At 42.4% G+C, this 16,763-nt stretch overlaps 1 protein-coding gene across 1 annotated transcript in view; it reads left to right on the forward strand.

Annotated features, from left to right (window-relative positions):
- Positions 1–8,095: 8,095 nt before the first annotated feature.
- rtf2 (replication termination factor 2) overlaps positions 8,096–16,763 on the forward strand; it is a 67,869-nt gene continuing 59,201 nt past the window's right edge. Inside the window, exons 1-5 of the mRNA XM_084316295.1 lie at positions 8,096–8,233; positions 8,747–8,841; positions 9,321–9,414; positions 9,553–9,692; positions 10,300–10,378. Of these exons, the coding sequence (XP_084172421.1) occupies positions 8,165–8,233; positions 8,747–8,841; positions 9,321–9,414; positions 9,553–9,692; positions 10,300–10,378 (477 nt within the window). The 5' untranslated portion in view covers positions 8,096–8,164. The remainder of the gene's footprint in view (positions 8,234–8,746; positions 8,842–9,320; positions 9,415–9,552; positions 9,693–10,299; positions 10,379–16,763) is intronic.

The following is a 16,763-nucleotide window of genomic DNA, read 5'->3' on the forward strand; positions in this document are numbered from 1 at the left end:
TGGCCCGCGTATCCAGGTGCTATTCCTCGGGGCTGGTCGTGCGTCAAGCTCACCCGTGAATTGAGTCGGGGGTCTGTAGCGCAGAGCCGCGGGGGTAGAGCCTGGGCTGTACTGGACCTCCTGGTCCTGTGGAGTTCTGTGCTGCTGTCGGGCTTGACTCTCCTCCTCTCCCTCTTCTTCTTGCTCTGGCAGGTCCTCTAGATCCTGTAGTCGTCTATTTAGCCTCTCCGCGGTGTAGACCGTTTCTTCCTTGTAGCTGGTCCTCGCGTGGACCGGTCGGGGAAGGAGTTCGGAGGGGGGTATAGGCTCTCTCTGGTGGTCGGGCTCAGGGTCGCTTGATCGGGTAGGGGAGGGTGCCCTTGACCCGTGTCTTGACGAGGCCCTGGAACCCCGTGCGGAGGGAGGGGGTGTCGCTCTGACGATCAGCTGCCCCATTATCTGCGCTTGTAATCGGTCGCGCTCGGCTTCGCGCTTGGTGAGAGCGATGTCACGCTCTGCTTCTCTTTGGGCACCGGCAGCGGCGCGCTGGGCTTCGGCGGCGGCGCGCTCTGCTTCGGCGGCGGCGCGCTCTGCTTCGGCCCGGTCTCTTACCATATTCTCTTCCGTCTGAAGGCGTCTAATCTCTAGACGTATACGATCTTTGTCGCTCCGTTGCTGCGCTTGAATGCGTTCTCTTTCCATGGAAGAATGTTCGCGCTCGCTAAGCATCTGTGCTTGGAGTCGATCGCGCTCTGTAGAGGCTGCTAGGCTGGCGAGGAATGCCTGTGCCAGCATCTTGTCCGCCCCGCTGGGGGAAGACGCTGGTTGAGGTGATCCGCTCCTGGCAGTACTCGTTGGAGATCTGTTCTCCTGTGGCGAGTCCTGGAGATCCATCTCCTGGGTGCTCTCCTCTTCTTGTAGCGGGTAGAGTTCCATCCCTGGAGAGCCGTCTTTATCCTGGAGCTCTCCGGGGACTACTTCTTCGGTCTTGGCGGGGGTAAAGTCGTGTCTGGTCCCTCCTGGTCCCTACCGTGAGCTTGGTCAGTTACATTAGAACCCACTAGGGCCTCTATTGGCGGGGTAACCTGGGCGATAGGGTCGGACATAATTTTACTATCTACTTTTTCCGTGTTTACCGTCTGTAGAAGGCTAGGTAGTATATTGGCAACGTAATCCTCTAAGTACTGAGGTGTCTGCCGTCTACGCTGCGGGCGATCTACTTTAGGAGAACCGTTTTGTGGAGTGTTCATCATAGGCCATGTCAATATTAATACCACTATATTAATATTACACTAGTTACCCTCCGGCTCGAAGGACCAATTGTAACTGAGGGGTACAATTCCCTGACTGTATTGATAAGTATGGTATCATTAAACCACTACCGCTTTATGTACTTTAATTACTGGCCATACAGTACACGATATATGAATATGATGAACACTTCCCACAATGAAATCGGTTCCAGTCAAAGGTATTAATCAAGTATTTAATGGAGCAAAGGGTACATAGGATACTTTACATTATTCTTTGAATGCACTTGTAAGGCAAAGGAATATGCGTAGGCAAATCAATAATGAATGTCCATTCTCTGGTTATGCAGGAGGTAATTATACAACCTGAATCTTAGGGAATTATATCTATGGTGCACTAGTAATATAGCGGGAGATACTGGAAGGGGTTCCCACTGGTTGTAAGCCAGCAGGGGGGGTAGAAGATCTGTCGGTAGTAGGACGTCTGGTCAACGATGACTAGGGAGACTTCAGGTACAGAAGCCGGTGCAGTAGCCTCTTGATCCACAGACGAATACAGCTTGGTTCTCTTGTAGACTGTAGCTCCACAGGGAAGAAAGCTAGTCGGCCTCAGGCTCTCTGGGCGCCGACTCGACTTGACTCCTCTCGGGGTAAATCCAACACGTGCAGGCGTCTGCGATTATCCGCTCCATAAATCACAGGACCAAAGCAAATATATTCCAGCCGCAAAGGGCTATGTAGTCGTCGGGTAGATTAATCCAGTGTACATGTCCATACAGTTCTCGTCTAGGTCTCCTCGGGTGAAAGCGCCATGCGGTCGGCCCAGCCTGGATAAGAACTCTAGCTAATACGAGAAAGCGTTGGAGATGCTGGTCACTGTAGAATTCTAACCGCACGATACACTATACACAAATAGACTATTAAAGACTTAATAGAAATATGTCGCACTCGACGGTATAGCGCCAAACTCTGACAATTCAGTTACTAATTTGCACGCGGTCTCGATGCCCTATTCTGAGGCCAAACAGGCCATACTTCACCGCACGTTGTATCGTGGGTGAGGCTTCAACTTATCGGTAACATACTAAGGACGAAGGGTACGGAGGTAAGGGGCTAAGGGGCTTCTACATTCACCTGCGCCGTATTTATACGCACGGTGAACAAACTAGTTCCACTCTCATTTCTGTCGCGTATCCCTGGGCAAGGCCGGGCATGTCCAGACACATCTTGACGGTGACTTTGAACCTGGCTCCGGAGGCCGGTCCCTGGCGCTGTCCAATAGGAGAATGAACTATTATGGTCTGGGCTAAAGGGATATTCCGTGTATATGTACAAGGAATATACAAGGGATATCAAACGATATACAAATACTATGCAATATATATCAATAAATAAATATATATATTCGGTTTAATCTGATCCTTTGTAACACTTGTGGTCAAAAAAACATTCCTTAATGGGCCTAGCTATAGGGTCCCCCAATTTGTATCATTAATTGATCAATACAGACCGTATTAATTAATGGTGTGTTTCTTTTTCAAAGGTAGCCAAGAGTAAAGACCTTAAACCTATCAAAACAGCAGTCAAAGTGTATATTTTCAGCACTATGTTTGTTTACAGATGTTTTTAAGATTTACCGAAAATAAGAATTTATTGGAAAAATGCTAATTATATCTCTCTTTTATCGTAAAACCATGAGGAAATGACTACATCCAGATGTAACACTGCCACATGAGAAAATGACTACATCCAGATGTAACACTGCCATTGGAAATAGGAGCTTTTCCCCTATCCATAGATGTATTATTTGGCCATAATAAGGTCAAGGTCAATTATGAATGTATAATTTAAATGGATTATAATTTATTACTGTATCTACAAATCCTTCTGTTTAATCATCTTCCCTTTATTCATTTGCTTACATTATTTGTACACTTGATCTCAAGAAAGTGGTGAATGAGCTCAGTGATTGATCTCGGATCCAGCACAATTGTAACATGGTGTTATTCACCAGCAAAGATGCAAAAAAAATAAGAAATGTATATTCTTCTTTATTTCATTACAATTTACTCAAACCTAGTAACAGACACAATATTTCTGACACTGGGAATACATAGTACCCCCAGTTCCCTAGATGTTCCTAGATACCAAGAACATGCCAATTTACCTTGTAGAAGTGGAGCAATCTTCCATTTACTTAGGCATGTACCATTAGGCGAAATTTCTGAAAATAGGGCTACAGCTTAACAGGAACCTCTTAGCAAGCGGGGGCCCACATGTGGGCCCTTTTTAGGACGATTTGCCCACCGGCACTTTGGCGACCCCTAGTGGCTCGGGTGTGCATATTTTTTAATACAATATATATATCGAATTGAAGGCTTATTTGTTGCCTGTCGATAGCGACAAAATTCGTTCAGCGGTTCTCGAGTTACATGCCGGTATTTGAGGCTTGTGCAAAGTACACGGTATTGCGCAAAATACCACTCCTGACTCTTGGGGCTCTAGTTCCGTCAATCATTTGGCGATCTCGAAAATGATTGTGGAGGGTTGTAGCCAATGAGTGTGGCTTTCCAATGATACCCCATCTGGGGATGTATAATCTACTGTAGGTGAAAAATTTATGAGCGAAAACAGGAAGAGAAAAACAGCCGAATGAATTGAAGTCTATGAGAAAACTGCGTTTTTCTTTTGTACACAGTTGACCAAAATCACTCCTAATCACTCATTTCTGAATGGATCTTTATGAAATCTGGACATGTACTACATAAGGCTTCAGACTATGGCTCCGTCTGGATTATTAAGCCTCCAGACATTCTGGGGAAATACTACCTCTAGACTACTAACTACTACTACAACTCAAGTTCAAACATATGTTTCTCTATTTCATTAGCACTGAAAGTGAATTTTCTTTTTGGAATCGGAAACTTCAAAATGTCATCTTTCAAAAGAGACCAGGCTCATGCATGTGCTATAGCCTAAGTATAAAGTATGTTGTTTTGGTTTGCAAAAAAAGTATGCAGTCCTCAAAAACGAAAACTAAAATAGCCACTTTTGGGGGCGCAGGTTAAGAAGTTTAACACTGTGTTACAACAATGAGAACAGAGGACAATGGCCAACGTTCTCTCTCTCTCTCCCTCTCTCTCCATCCCTCCCCCCCCCCCCCCCCCCCCCACAGTGCTTTAGCTGCGGCTTTCGACTGTAGGCTACATGACAGGATGCAGGAGGAAAGTTGATCTCAGGAAAAGAGGCACGTAGTTTAGTTATCAACGTGACGGAGAGGTGAGAGGACGGAGTCTTGATGGTCAACCACGCTGATTGTCCCTCAGACCGAGAGACTAGAAAAATTTGTCATGGCCCAGACGTTTTCCGACAGGGATTCTTTTTTAGCTACGAGTTTTCACTTTAAAAACAAACAAAGAGAAGAACGAGAGAATGATTGTGGTTTGACTCTGTGCGTGTGGTTACTATACCAGTTGCGATCTCCCTGTGTTGGGTGTACATTTTTGTTTCCAGGGTCATGGATTTGTCATCATAATGTACAGTAGTAGGCTACATTGTTTGCGGTCTGACACGCCGTTAAAGAGTTGAACACATAACGGTCAAATGGCATTTCTCTTCTCAGTGGAAGAAAATGTAGTTCTATCGAATGTTGAAGAACGTTTTACCGGCAGTAATGTAGTGAATTACCACTGGCCAATGTGTGGAAGCATTTGACATGTAATTGCAGTATTGTAGTCCTAGTAGTAGGACATGTACCAGTAGGGCCTGAGGCATGGAGTGCAATATCTGCACAAATGTAACACATAGTTAGTAGTATAAGAATTCTTTTTTAACAAACAAGTGTAAAACATTGTTTCCGCTCACCTACCTCCTAACATCGATAGGCCTATAGTTAAAAAAAGGAACAATATTATGCTTTACTGCCAATAATGTGGTGTGTTTTCCATCACTGGCCACAGTGTGGAAGCATTTGACACGTAATTGCAGTATTATGGTCCTAGTAGGGCCGGAAACATGGAGTGCAATATCTGCAGACATTCAATGTTGTTGTATAAGAATTAGAAGTAAATACTGAGTTAGGAAAAAGACCTTGCAGAGTTGTAATGAATTTTTTTTCGGATGTGACATATACGTTACTTCATGGTTCATTATAACATTGGTTCTTACAGAAAATCATGAGCCTTTTTCGCTACCATGTTATTTTATGGGGCACAGAAGTAATGATTAGGTACACAGGAACTAATGAGGAACTGTTTAACCAACTGATGATGAACCATCAGTTACTCAAGTCTCACAAAAGATCCTCCCAGAATTGCTTGTACTTCACCTCCCTGAGACACAATCAGTACAAATCTATTCAACTCTCAAACCCCCCTTTTTTTATCTGCTTACCTCTGATTCTAAAAGTTAACCATCGTTTTAAATATTCATTCCCGTTATTCGTTAACATACTGTACAGTTCCTCATCCCATGGGTTATTTGTGCCACATAAGAGTAACGTGTTACCCCTTTTCTGTTGTCAAACCTACTCTCTTTGTTCCAGGTGGTAACTTGAAGAGACATAGGAGGGGGATGGCATCCATCTCATTAAGCATCCATCTTGTTAAGCATCCATCTCGTCGTTAAGCATCCATCTCGTTAGGAATCCATCTTGTTAGGCATCCTTTCTCGTCAGGCATCCTTCTCGTTAGCACAACTTCTCAGATGCATGCCCTTGTTAACTCCAGACTACGTCAGAGTGAAAGCAACAATTTACCCATCCGCCTTGATGAATTTGAACAAATCTCCCACTTCTCTGTTCCCTATAATTTCCTCCTGCTCTGTGCAGCGAGGCTTCAGGGCCCAGACAGACGTGGGTTTCCTATACAACATACAGGGAGCTTTTAGCTGGGTGGCTAGAAAACCAAGGGTCCGGCTCGAGCAACCGGTGCCAATGTAAACACAGCAATTCCTTCTCAATTAGAAACGCTAAATGCATTCGACTCGGTGCGCTGCCAGGGCTCATCCGTGCAATTAATGCTGCCCTGGGCTCCACCGGCTGCCTGGGATGGCTGAGATGGTTCAGATGGATACGGTTTCAGTTCAAGGCCAGGCAGTGGAAGTCTGATTGGGCAGGTTGGATTCATCATGGAAGTATAAACACGAGGATGCTTGGCGGTCGGGGCGTCCTATGGGTCAGCCGTGATATAGAAAACCAGGCAGATATCTGTGGTAGGCAGTTCCAGCGGAGACCAGAGGGGAGGCTTTTGAGAAGAGGAAGGTGGATTTCAACCGTGCAGTTTCGGTCTGAGCTACACAAAAGAATACCAAGGTGTTGGGGGATAGGTGGGGGTGGGGGGCAATATTAGTTATTATATTCCAGACAGTGCACAGGCAATGAATGAACACAACAATAATCTAATGTTTGATATAACCATTGCACTTATTCACACTATAATAATAAAAACAAACAAATGTGAAACAGCAGAGATTGCCCTATTGTTCTGTGGCCAAGCTGCGCCGTGTGTTCTTGAGGTGTTAGTTTGCATTACACTGCATAGCCTGGGGAGCTACTCTCCCTCAAAGATAGTTTGCTAACAGTGCTAGCACTCCATTGCCTCTAATGAAAATCCATACTAAACATTTAGCTCTCTGTGTGAGAAAGGGGGGAAATTCAATAAGACTCGTAACACAATTTATAAATTACAGGAAGACCCAATCGAACCAAAGGACATAATGGGGTAACTGTTTTTATGTTTGTGTTGGTTGATTCTTCAGCTTTTTGCACATCACAGAAGCAGTCGCGTGTGGTGACCATAAAACTACCCTGGAAATCTATTTTCTCACCCCAAATGAAGTCCAGTTCTGGTTCCTTCTGTCTTCTATTTCCACGCAGAATATCAATCATGCCGCCACAGATGTCTCCACTGAGGTACCATTCCCCAAACTAATGGTCGCTCTCGGACAGTGCCGTCGATGGTAAACTAATCTGGAGCCTGCGAGGCACAGGAAGCAGATCTCATTAGCACTCATTGGAGCTATCTTCCAAGGAAACTTTTATCTTTAGACCACTCTGACAATAGGCCTGAAAGCCAGACTAATGTCACTTACTAGTCCGGCCCTCTCTGGAAGGCGAAGCCAAATGGATGGATGGCCAATAAAGGAATGACGTCATTTTTCTCACGTTGTTTCTTTAGCCCATCTTCCTATCATAGTGAAAAGTATTTCCCTTTGTGAAAGACAGAAATTAAAAAGAGAAATCAACATTAGGCTATCAAATAGGCCTATGACCTCCTCTATTTCTCCATATCTTCCTCTTTTAACTATTAGGCCTATAGATTTTAGGAGGCAAGTGAGCAATGTTTTTACATTTGTTTGTTACAAACGAATTCTTATACAACAACGTTGAATGTCTTCAGATATTGCACTCCATGTTTCCGGCCCCACTAGGACCATAATACTGCAATTACGTGTCAAATGCTTCCACACTGTGGCCAGTGGTGGAAAACACACCACATTATTGGCAGTAAAGCATTGTTCCTTTTTTAACTATAGGCCTAATAGATGTTAGGAGGTAGGTGAGCGCAAACAATGTTTTACACTTGTTTGTTACAAAATAATTCGTATACATTTGTGCAGATATTGCACTCCATGCTTCAGGCCCTACTGGTACGTGCCCTACTACTAGGACTACAATACTGCAATTACATGTCAAATGCTTCCACACATTGGCCAGTGGTGGTAATTCACTACATTACTGCCGGTAAAGCGTTGTTCATACAGCCAGTCACTGGAGGGCAGTGTGGTATTTAGTCGAATATTCCCAGACATTCCTCGTTTGTTTACAACAACGCAACTTCCTGTTGTGGTTTTCGTTTTCGTCTTGCTAGCCACCTAGCGTTAGTAGCATTGTTCCATCTTTCTAAATACACAATCAATTCGCGTTAACGTTCAAGATGGGATGTGATGGTGGTACTATTCCTAAAAGACATGAGTTGGTAAAAGGCCCAAAGAAAGTTGAAAAGGTACGTCCTCCAACCTCATGCCATTAGTTTATGAAGCTGTCGGTAACGTTAGCCGAGCCAGCTAGCCTAGCTTACAGTGTTGACATTAATTTAACTTTTTTATCTCGAAAACGTCTTGTTGTTAAAATACTTGTGTCAGTTGTTGAGACGTGACACCGACAAACCATACATTAAACAAAGACTATACGTTACCGGGCTGTATTTTTATTTAAATTCAGCTGACGCTAGCTCGGTAACTGCTGTACTTCCCTAGCATTGATTGATTGATTGAAAACTTTATTAACAGATTGCAGAATGGGTACAGTACAGCTCAATACACACAATTGTTAAGGGGATGCAGACCAGAGAAAGACTTTCGTCTTGTTTACATCAGGGTCCCCCATTTTCAATTCATCAGGACTGTATGTTTAATATGCAACCACAGGCAGGCTAGTTTAGCCGTGTGAAAAACAAGAGTAACATTGTCCCCGTCAAAAAAACTCATATCTGTCCCTGTCCCGTATATACTGTAAGGTTGACAAGAGTGCAGCGCTTGCAGCCAAGTGGAAGTACTGTGCCCTGAGCCAGGAGAAACTCAGACGCCCCATTGTGACGTGTGACCTGGGGAGGTGAGTGTCCCCATTGTTCATTAAGGAAAGTCAGGTAGTAGACATCTAACTTACACATGTGTATTATGTTCAGCCATTGTTACTTAGATGATTCTAAGTAACAATGGCTGAACATAATACACATGTGAGTTCAGAGGGAACACACACACACACAGAGTGACAGTGGTTCAGGAGGTATAGTGGTCGTCTGGTAATCGGAAGGTTCCCGGTTCGATTCCCACTCCTCCCAGCTGCGCGTCGAAGTGTCCTTGAGCGAGACACTTAACCCCTAACTGCTCCCGATGAGGTTGCATGGTTGCCTTCGCAGTTGGTGTGTGGATGTGAGGCATAAATTGTAAAGTGCTTTGGATAAAAAGCGCTATATAAATGCAGTACATTTGGACACATACAGTCCATTTTGTGCATGTCCACAAGCCCAATTGTGGTGACGCAATGACTAATAGCTCACAGATCTAATACAGGTATTTCCATAATTACAGACTTTATAACAAAGATGCAGTCATTGAGTACCTCCTGGACAAGACTGCTGAACGACCCAACACCGAGGTGGCAACGCACCTCCGCGGAATGAAGGTACGTTTGCTGCACTTTGGTTCTGTGGGCAGCCATGTTCTTATTGATGTTCCGATCTCTGATGCAGTGCCTTTTGAAAATATATTTTGATATGTAGCTGACTGTGTGTGTGTGTGTTTATCCTTCTAATCCTTTTAGGATATCAAGGAGCTGAACTTGACCGATAACCCAGAGTGGGAGGGAGAGGGGAGGACTACGAAGGGAGACCGCTATGAGGACATGAACTGTGCCATGTTCATCTGCCCTGTGGTGGGCCTGGAGATGAATGGCAAGCACAGGTAACAACAAGCTGAGAGTTTATGCTTATCAACAGTAGGCTATTCCATAAACACTTCCTGAACCAAATTAAGACGGAAGCAAAAGCATCTGGAGGCTAAAGAAAGTCAGATGGGGGTCTCGCAGAGCATCGAATACAGTCTTAAATGCTGGTCCCATACTTAGTGGGGTCACGCTCCTGTCTGTACAAGACTCGACTCCATGGTGCACACAAAGACAATTTCAGCGAGCCTTGGTCAGCTTGTACAGACAGGAATTTGTATTGTTTTGTGGCTAACTATCTCGAGCTAATAGATTGAGAAAGGACAACTGATCAACATCTTCATTAGTAAGTAAAAAAATAGGGCTAGGGATCCAAAAGTCAGAACTATCCCTTTAAAATGTTAGCCTAACCTGTTACCAGAGCAACAACTCCTTCAGCTCAAACCTGCAAACAAGGCAGGTTTATTTACTGGATTAGATGTTCCTTGCCTGGATCCAGACTCCAAATCACCAATCGCTAGTCCCACATATTTTCAAATTTGTGATGCAATTCAGTCTGATTGCCTGGCAAATATAAACATGGTATAGTATTTTGTGTTCTTAATGTTGTGTTTCTGTTGTCTTTAGGTTCTGTTACCTGCAGACCTGTGGCTGTGTCTTCTCAGACCGCGCCCTGAAGGAGGTCAAGACGGAGATCTGTCACAAGGTGAGAAACATAATCAACTGGCCACCATCTTTCCTTAATAAGGCTGCCAGGTTAATCAAAGTGGACAAAGTATTTCTGTCGAGCACTGGGTTATGTTGGTATTGGAACCTAATGTTAGGTTCCAAGGGGGGTCTGGCCATGGGTCTGGATGGTTTTGTGCTTGTTTATGTACACTACCTGGCAAGACGGCTTGGAGAAAGGAGTAGGAGAATAGTAGTGCTTCTATTATAGTACTACAGTATATTATAGTAGAAGTATCTGTAGTAGTGCTTCTATTATAGTACTACAGTATATTATAATATTACAGTATATTGTAGTACAATATATTGTAGAAGTATCTTTAGTAGTGCTTCTATTATAGTACTACAGTATATTGTAGTACTACAATATATTATTGTAGAAGTATCTTTAGTAGTGCTTCTATTATAGTACTACAGTATATTATAGTAGAAGTATCTAGAAGTATCTTGACAATAGACATCTGTATGAACTCCCTTTTTGTTAAATGACTCCTTTGAATGCGTTTATTTGAAATATTTGCTACACAAAACTGAATTGCTTACTTGGCTTCCTTATTATGTAGTTCTGTATGTGGCCATAGTCATTCTTATTTCACTTATACAGTCTAGACTGAAGTGTACAATGTTCATGGAGCAATATTGGAGCAAACATTTCCCCCAGCGTACACTGGACTGCCGCCCTGGTGGACTTACATAGTAGACTGTGGTCATACAGAGATGTTTTGTGGGCTGTTTTATAGGACGCCTATGTGGGTCATGTTAAGACTGCAGGGGAAAGTGGCCCAAATCTAATTTCTTTGCTCATATGTGTTTCGGATCCGATTTATTTCACAACAGTATGAACAGCATAGATCACATGGAATCTGATCTTTTCGATTCTGATTTGCGCCTCATTTGACTTTTATGCAACTTTTACGTCACTCTAGATTGACATTCGTCAACATTTTACTTTATTGTTAATTTGCGTCAATTCAGGTGCATGACCGGTTCACACTGGAATCTGATATTGACCACATTTAAAAAAGAATGTGAACGGCCAAAGAAAAAAGATCTGAGCAATGAATCAGAATTAAGCACTAAGGCTGTGATCCCATTCGACGCGGTGGTGTACATGGAGAATAGAAAGTGCACAGGGTGCAAGGAGCGATACCACTGAATACCGCTGCTACCTCAGCTAACGTTACATAAGTTACATACATTACTACCTATTAGGGATGCCCCGATCACGTTTTTTGCCACCGATACCGATCACCAATTGTCTATGAGCCATATCGGCCGATACCGATACTGATCGTTTTTGGTTTTATATACAAAAAAATTAAATATACTATTATTATATATTTTTTATAAAATATATATATTATATAATCATACTTGTAGTTGTATTATCTGCGAGACATCGCCACCACGCAACAAGTCAAAATGCTCGCTATCTGCAAACAGCTCCACTGTCTGTGTGTATGCTCTGCTTTTACATTCAGCATGCCCTCAGCTAGCCCCTTTCGTGACTGCGATGCAAGCCAGGGGCTCGAATACGCATCGAATCAATGTTATAAGACATTGATATCAGGAGCTATCTGTAGCTACTGCTAGACGGCTAGATAACGTTAAGACAACGCCTCAGTGAACTATTTAGATTCAGATCTAAAATTACCAGGACTGGTCACCCTCGGAGAATTCAAAGCCATTTTAAAATCCTACGAACTCAGTTCCCTTGGTCAGTGCAACTGTGTTTGATCATTTGCCTGTTTGATAACTTGCCTGAAATTGGAGCTTGATGTAAATGTTTTATCTGTATTTTATTGTGATGTTCTTTTTTATGTTGAAACTTTCTGCTGCCTTGCTTGGCCAGATCGCTCTTGAAAAAGAGATTTTAATCTCAAGGATGCTTATCTGGTTAAATAAAGGATTTGATTGATTGATTGATTGGGTCATTTAGTGTAAACAGTGAGCTAACGTGAGCTAACGTTGGCTACCGAGCTAACGGAGGTATCATGCACTCGACTATTGCTGGAGCATTTGTTGATATCAGGAGCTATCAGTAGCTAGCCGGCTAGATAACGTTAAGACAACGCCTCAGTGAACTATTTAGTTTACTGGGACATTTCATATAAACAGTGAGCTAACGTGAGCTAACGTTGGCTACCGAGCTAACAGAGGTATCATGCACTCGACTATTGCTGGAGCATTTGTTGATATCAGGAGCTATCAGTAGCTAGCCAGCTAGATAACGTTAGACAATGCCTCATGTATTAAACTAAAAGTGAATAGTTGACTGGGTCATTTTGTTTAAACAGTAACGTTAGCTAGGTAGCTAACGTTAGCTCACAGAGGTCGCATGCACTAGAGCTAGACTAGAGCAGACTATTGCCGGAGGCAATAGGAGCCTCTGTTGACACGGGTCTGGGAGGGGCAGGAGGAGGAGGGGGAGGGTTAGGGGCAGTGCGCTGCAGCTCTGTGTGCCTGAGAGAGAAGTCAGCGAGTGAAAACTCCGCTAAGAATTGGATCATGTTTTTCGATCGGTTTTCACGATCTGCGAAAATAAAGCATTATCGGAATTCACCGATCTCATATTTATACTGAATATCGGCCGATACCGATCGCTGGCCGATCGATCGGGGCATCCCTACTACCTATAGCTAATGCTAACTAACATTGGCAACTATCGATACGTTTTCAACATAGACTTGTAATCCATCCCCTTGGTTGATTTTTTCCGTTGACAAGAAGGTGACATTGACGTAGGTGTGCTTTGCGGCTAAAGTTGAAACTTTTTTAACTGAGCGCCTGAAAAAGTGTTGCTTCAAAAACACGAGGCGTGTAGTTTGGAGGAGATGCACAACACCTGTCACGACAAAACCATTGAAAACAATAGGAAAAAAGACGCAGGCGCGTTCAAAAAGGCGTCCAATGTGATCACGGCCTAAAGGCCCACACATAGTCGGTCGGAACGTATGTGGACCGGACTCCCCACGTCATGTCCGCAGTCGTTTGAGCGTTCATAGTCGAGCGTACCTCCGCGTACCAATTTCCTACATGTCTCGCGCCAGTAAATCTTTTTTAATTTGTGCTGTTTACACTTCTGTCATGGTGTCGTCATCCGATGTCAAAATAAAGAGTCTAGGTTATCTCCGTTTCCAAGATTTCGAAATAAAACTGGCAGTTTTACACACTTCATTTAGAAAAGCCATTCAAACTTCTCAAGTTTCTTCAGATGATGAAAAAAGACATGGTCCAAATGTATATGAATTGGAATGGATGACGATTAGCGATAGTAAAACAAAATTTAGTGTCATCTACCTGCCAACGTTTTACCGGACCAATCCTACCCATTTAATCATGATCCTGCCCTACTCTCTCTTGGCACGGAGTGTTCAGAGTAAAATGCAGATCGGTGTCATATTAAATGCAGGTTGATGTCAACCAAAACGCAAAGCAGCCTTTTGTGTGACACCAAGTGAGCGGTGCGGACGTCCGCGTGGTTAGAAAATTGGAGCTTCGTGCTTGGAGTCCACTTTAAGTATGCTTTGAGTAGGGCTGCACGATTTTGGGAAATAATCGAATTGCGATTTTTCTGACCGATATTGCGATTGCGATAAAATTTGCCATTATAATTATTTCTTTTTTTAAGCAGCCCCACAGAGGTTTATTGTAAAATGCCGCTTGCATCTGGCCTACGCGGTGGGTCTTTTCAGGACACAGAGCCTGAAAATGTTTCTTTTTACCTGGGAATCGATACCTAGGGCTGCACGATTTTGGGAAATAATCTAATTGCGATTTTTCTGACAGATATTGCGATTGCGATTACATTTGCGATTATAATTATATATTTTTTAAGCAGCCCCACAGAGGTTTATTGTAAAATGCGGCTTGCATCTGGCCTACGCGGTGGGTCTTTTTGGGACACAGAGCCTGAAAATGTTTCTTTTTACCTGGGAATTGATACCGGTACCCAACGGTAAATTTTTTTCTGTACTTTACTCTCCCTCTCTGAAGTCTAAACTTCACAACACACAATCTAAAACCCCTTACCTCCCTCTCCCAAACCGACCTTGTATCTCAATGGACTTCCTGGTAAAAAAAAAAATAAAATTGCCGTTCTATTTTTTTTGCGATTTGATAATTGCATCATTCCAAATTTCGGTTTAAAATCGATTAATCGTTCAGCCCTAGCTTTGAGTATGCGCGGACCTCCGATTATGTGAGGGCCTTAACTAGGGCTGACCTTCGAATTTTCTTTTGGCAATCGAAGCTTCGGGGCCGAGCTTCGATTTAAATTCGAAGCTTCGAATAATTTTTTTTTCTTTTATCTTATGTTGTGGGACTTGTACAGCACTTTGGTAAACTTTGTTGTTTTTAAATGTGCTCTATAAATAAAGTGGATTGGATTAATGAATTAAGTAGCCCCTTTCGTGACTGTGACGCAGCCAACACAGTGTGATTTAATTCAAGGTGGATCGCACAACTTCAGATTTCATGGGAACTACCAATCCCCCAAATCAAGAATGTTTAAGATGAATGAAGTAAGATTTTGATTATTTGAAATATGGCCTGTGTAGACTAAACTATGCACAGAATTATGTCAGTCTACAAGGTCCGGATTCTACATGGTCCGGCAATGTAGACCTTGTAGACTCCACTACAGACCAATTATCAGTGAATGTTCAAGTTTCTCAAGTCTCTTTAATAGTTGTCATACAGAAGTACAGAATACTTTCATACAAAATGCTTCTTACTGTTACGCTCCAGAGACTGTGCTAGACAAGATAGTATCAAAGTTCATGCATTTTTAAGAAGGGCTACTTCCACAAAAAAACAAAGAACTCACCAAAACATCTCAGTAGCACCTTATCTAAATGTTCTATTTCATATATGGAGATTCATATTTATTTATGTATTGCATGCATTTCTACATTTTATTTTCTATTTTGTTTATTCATCCCAGTATCTTTCTTTCTTATGTGTGGAATTCTACAAGGCATTTACATTCACATTTACATTTAGTCATTTAGCTGACGCTTTTATCCAAAGCGACTTACAAGTTCTGTACGACAGGTCATCAGGAAGGATACAACTCTATCAGCTGAGTAACAATATTCATCAAAGTGTTGCGTGTTACAGTGTAGGTTAGTTTATTAGGACAAGTGCATAAGGTTAGTTAGGGTTAGATTTTTTTTATTTTATTTTTTAAATTTTATTTCAGATAATGGTTGAAGAAGTGCGTCTTTAGTCGACGGCGAAAGATTGGATGGGATTCGGCTGTCCTAACTGGGGTGGGTAGTTCATTCCACCATTGTGGGGCAAGGACTGAGAATAGGCGTGTAGGTGGTGTATATGTGTTTGAGGATGATATCCTTCAAACAGGCAATAGTGATGATATCATTTGGGCAGTGCTGAGCTGGGTTACTTTCCTCCAGTGCAGGGGTCAGCAACCTTTTTGACATGGAGTGCCTGTTTGAAATATAGTTGTAACTAGTGTGCCTCAACAATATTCCATGCATCGTACATTTTCTTTCTCATAATCAGGTATTTTTAATGATAATTTTTACATTATTACATCATTATTGTTATTGTTATTATTAACAATATTATTATGATGGTTGTATCAACCCTAAATCTGAGTTGGGGGGGGGGGGGGGGGGGGGGGGTGCAATGCAGACAAACAGCTGCATACAGTGCGACCATTTCACTCACATTTGCCCATTCATTTTTGGACACATTACACACCATCGGTGTGTGTACTGTACGTGTGCTGTCATAGCTCCACCTACAGGCCTAATGGAGAACACCAGGAGAACACCAGGATGTGAATGGAGGGTGAATGTGAGGTATATCGTGTAAATAAGTTTTGATTGATCGTATAACTACACTGTAAAAAAAAAAATTATAATAAGTTACCAGAACTTAAAAATATTGAGTTCAGTTACTGTGCATTAAGGTTTTCAGTTTTCAATCCATAATAAGTTAACAGAAAATAAGTACACAACCACATTATTTCAACCTAATAAAACTATGTTTATTGTCATTGTTTTAAGAACACAAGTTGACTTGGTAATACTCACATTTTGAGTAAAAAAAATGGCTTTTAACATGTGCAATGTTCAATGAAATAGAAAAATAAATAATCAAATTTGTTGATTAATCCCACTGGTCACAATGGTGACCGTAATAATGTTTTTGTTATAAGGCTCTGCAAATGTTACTGAATGATGTAATGATGTAGCAATGTATTTCCAGCTAAATTGAAATAATAAACAAATAAAGGGTCTCAATTAAATATGTGGTAGTAAAAAGAACCTGTGGGAGGATTTCAACAAGATAAATGCGACAACAGTGCAAAATATTTCACTATAGTAGTTCAAAGC

This window comes from Notolepis coatsorum (genome assembly GCF_963971535.1).
Source record: "Notolepis coatsorum genome assembly, chromosome: 6".
Classification (NCBI taxonomy): Eukaryota; Metazoa; Chordata; class Actinopteri; order Aulopiformes; family Paralepididae; genus Notolepis; species Notolepis coatsorum.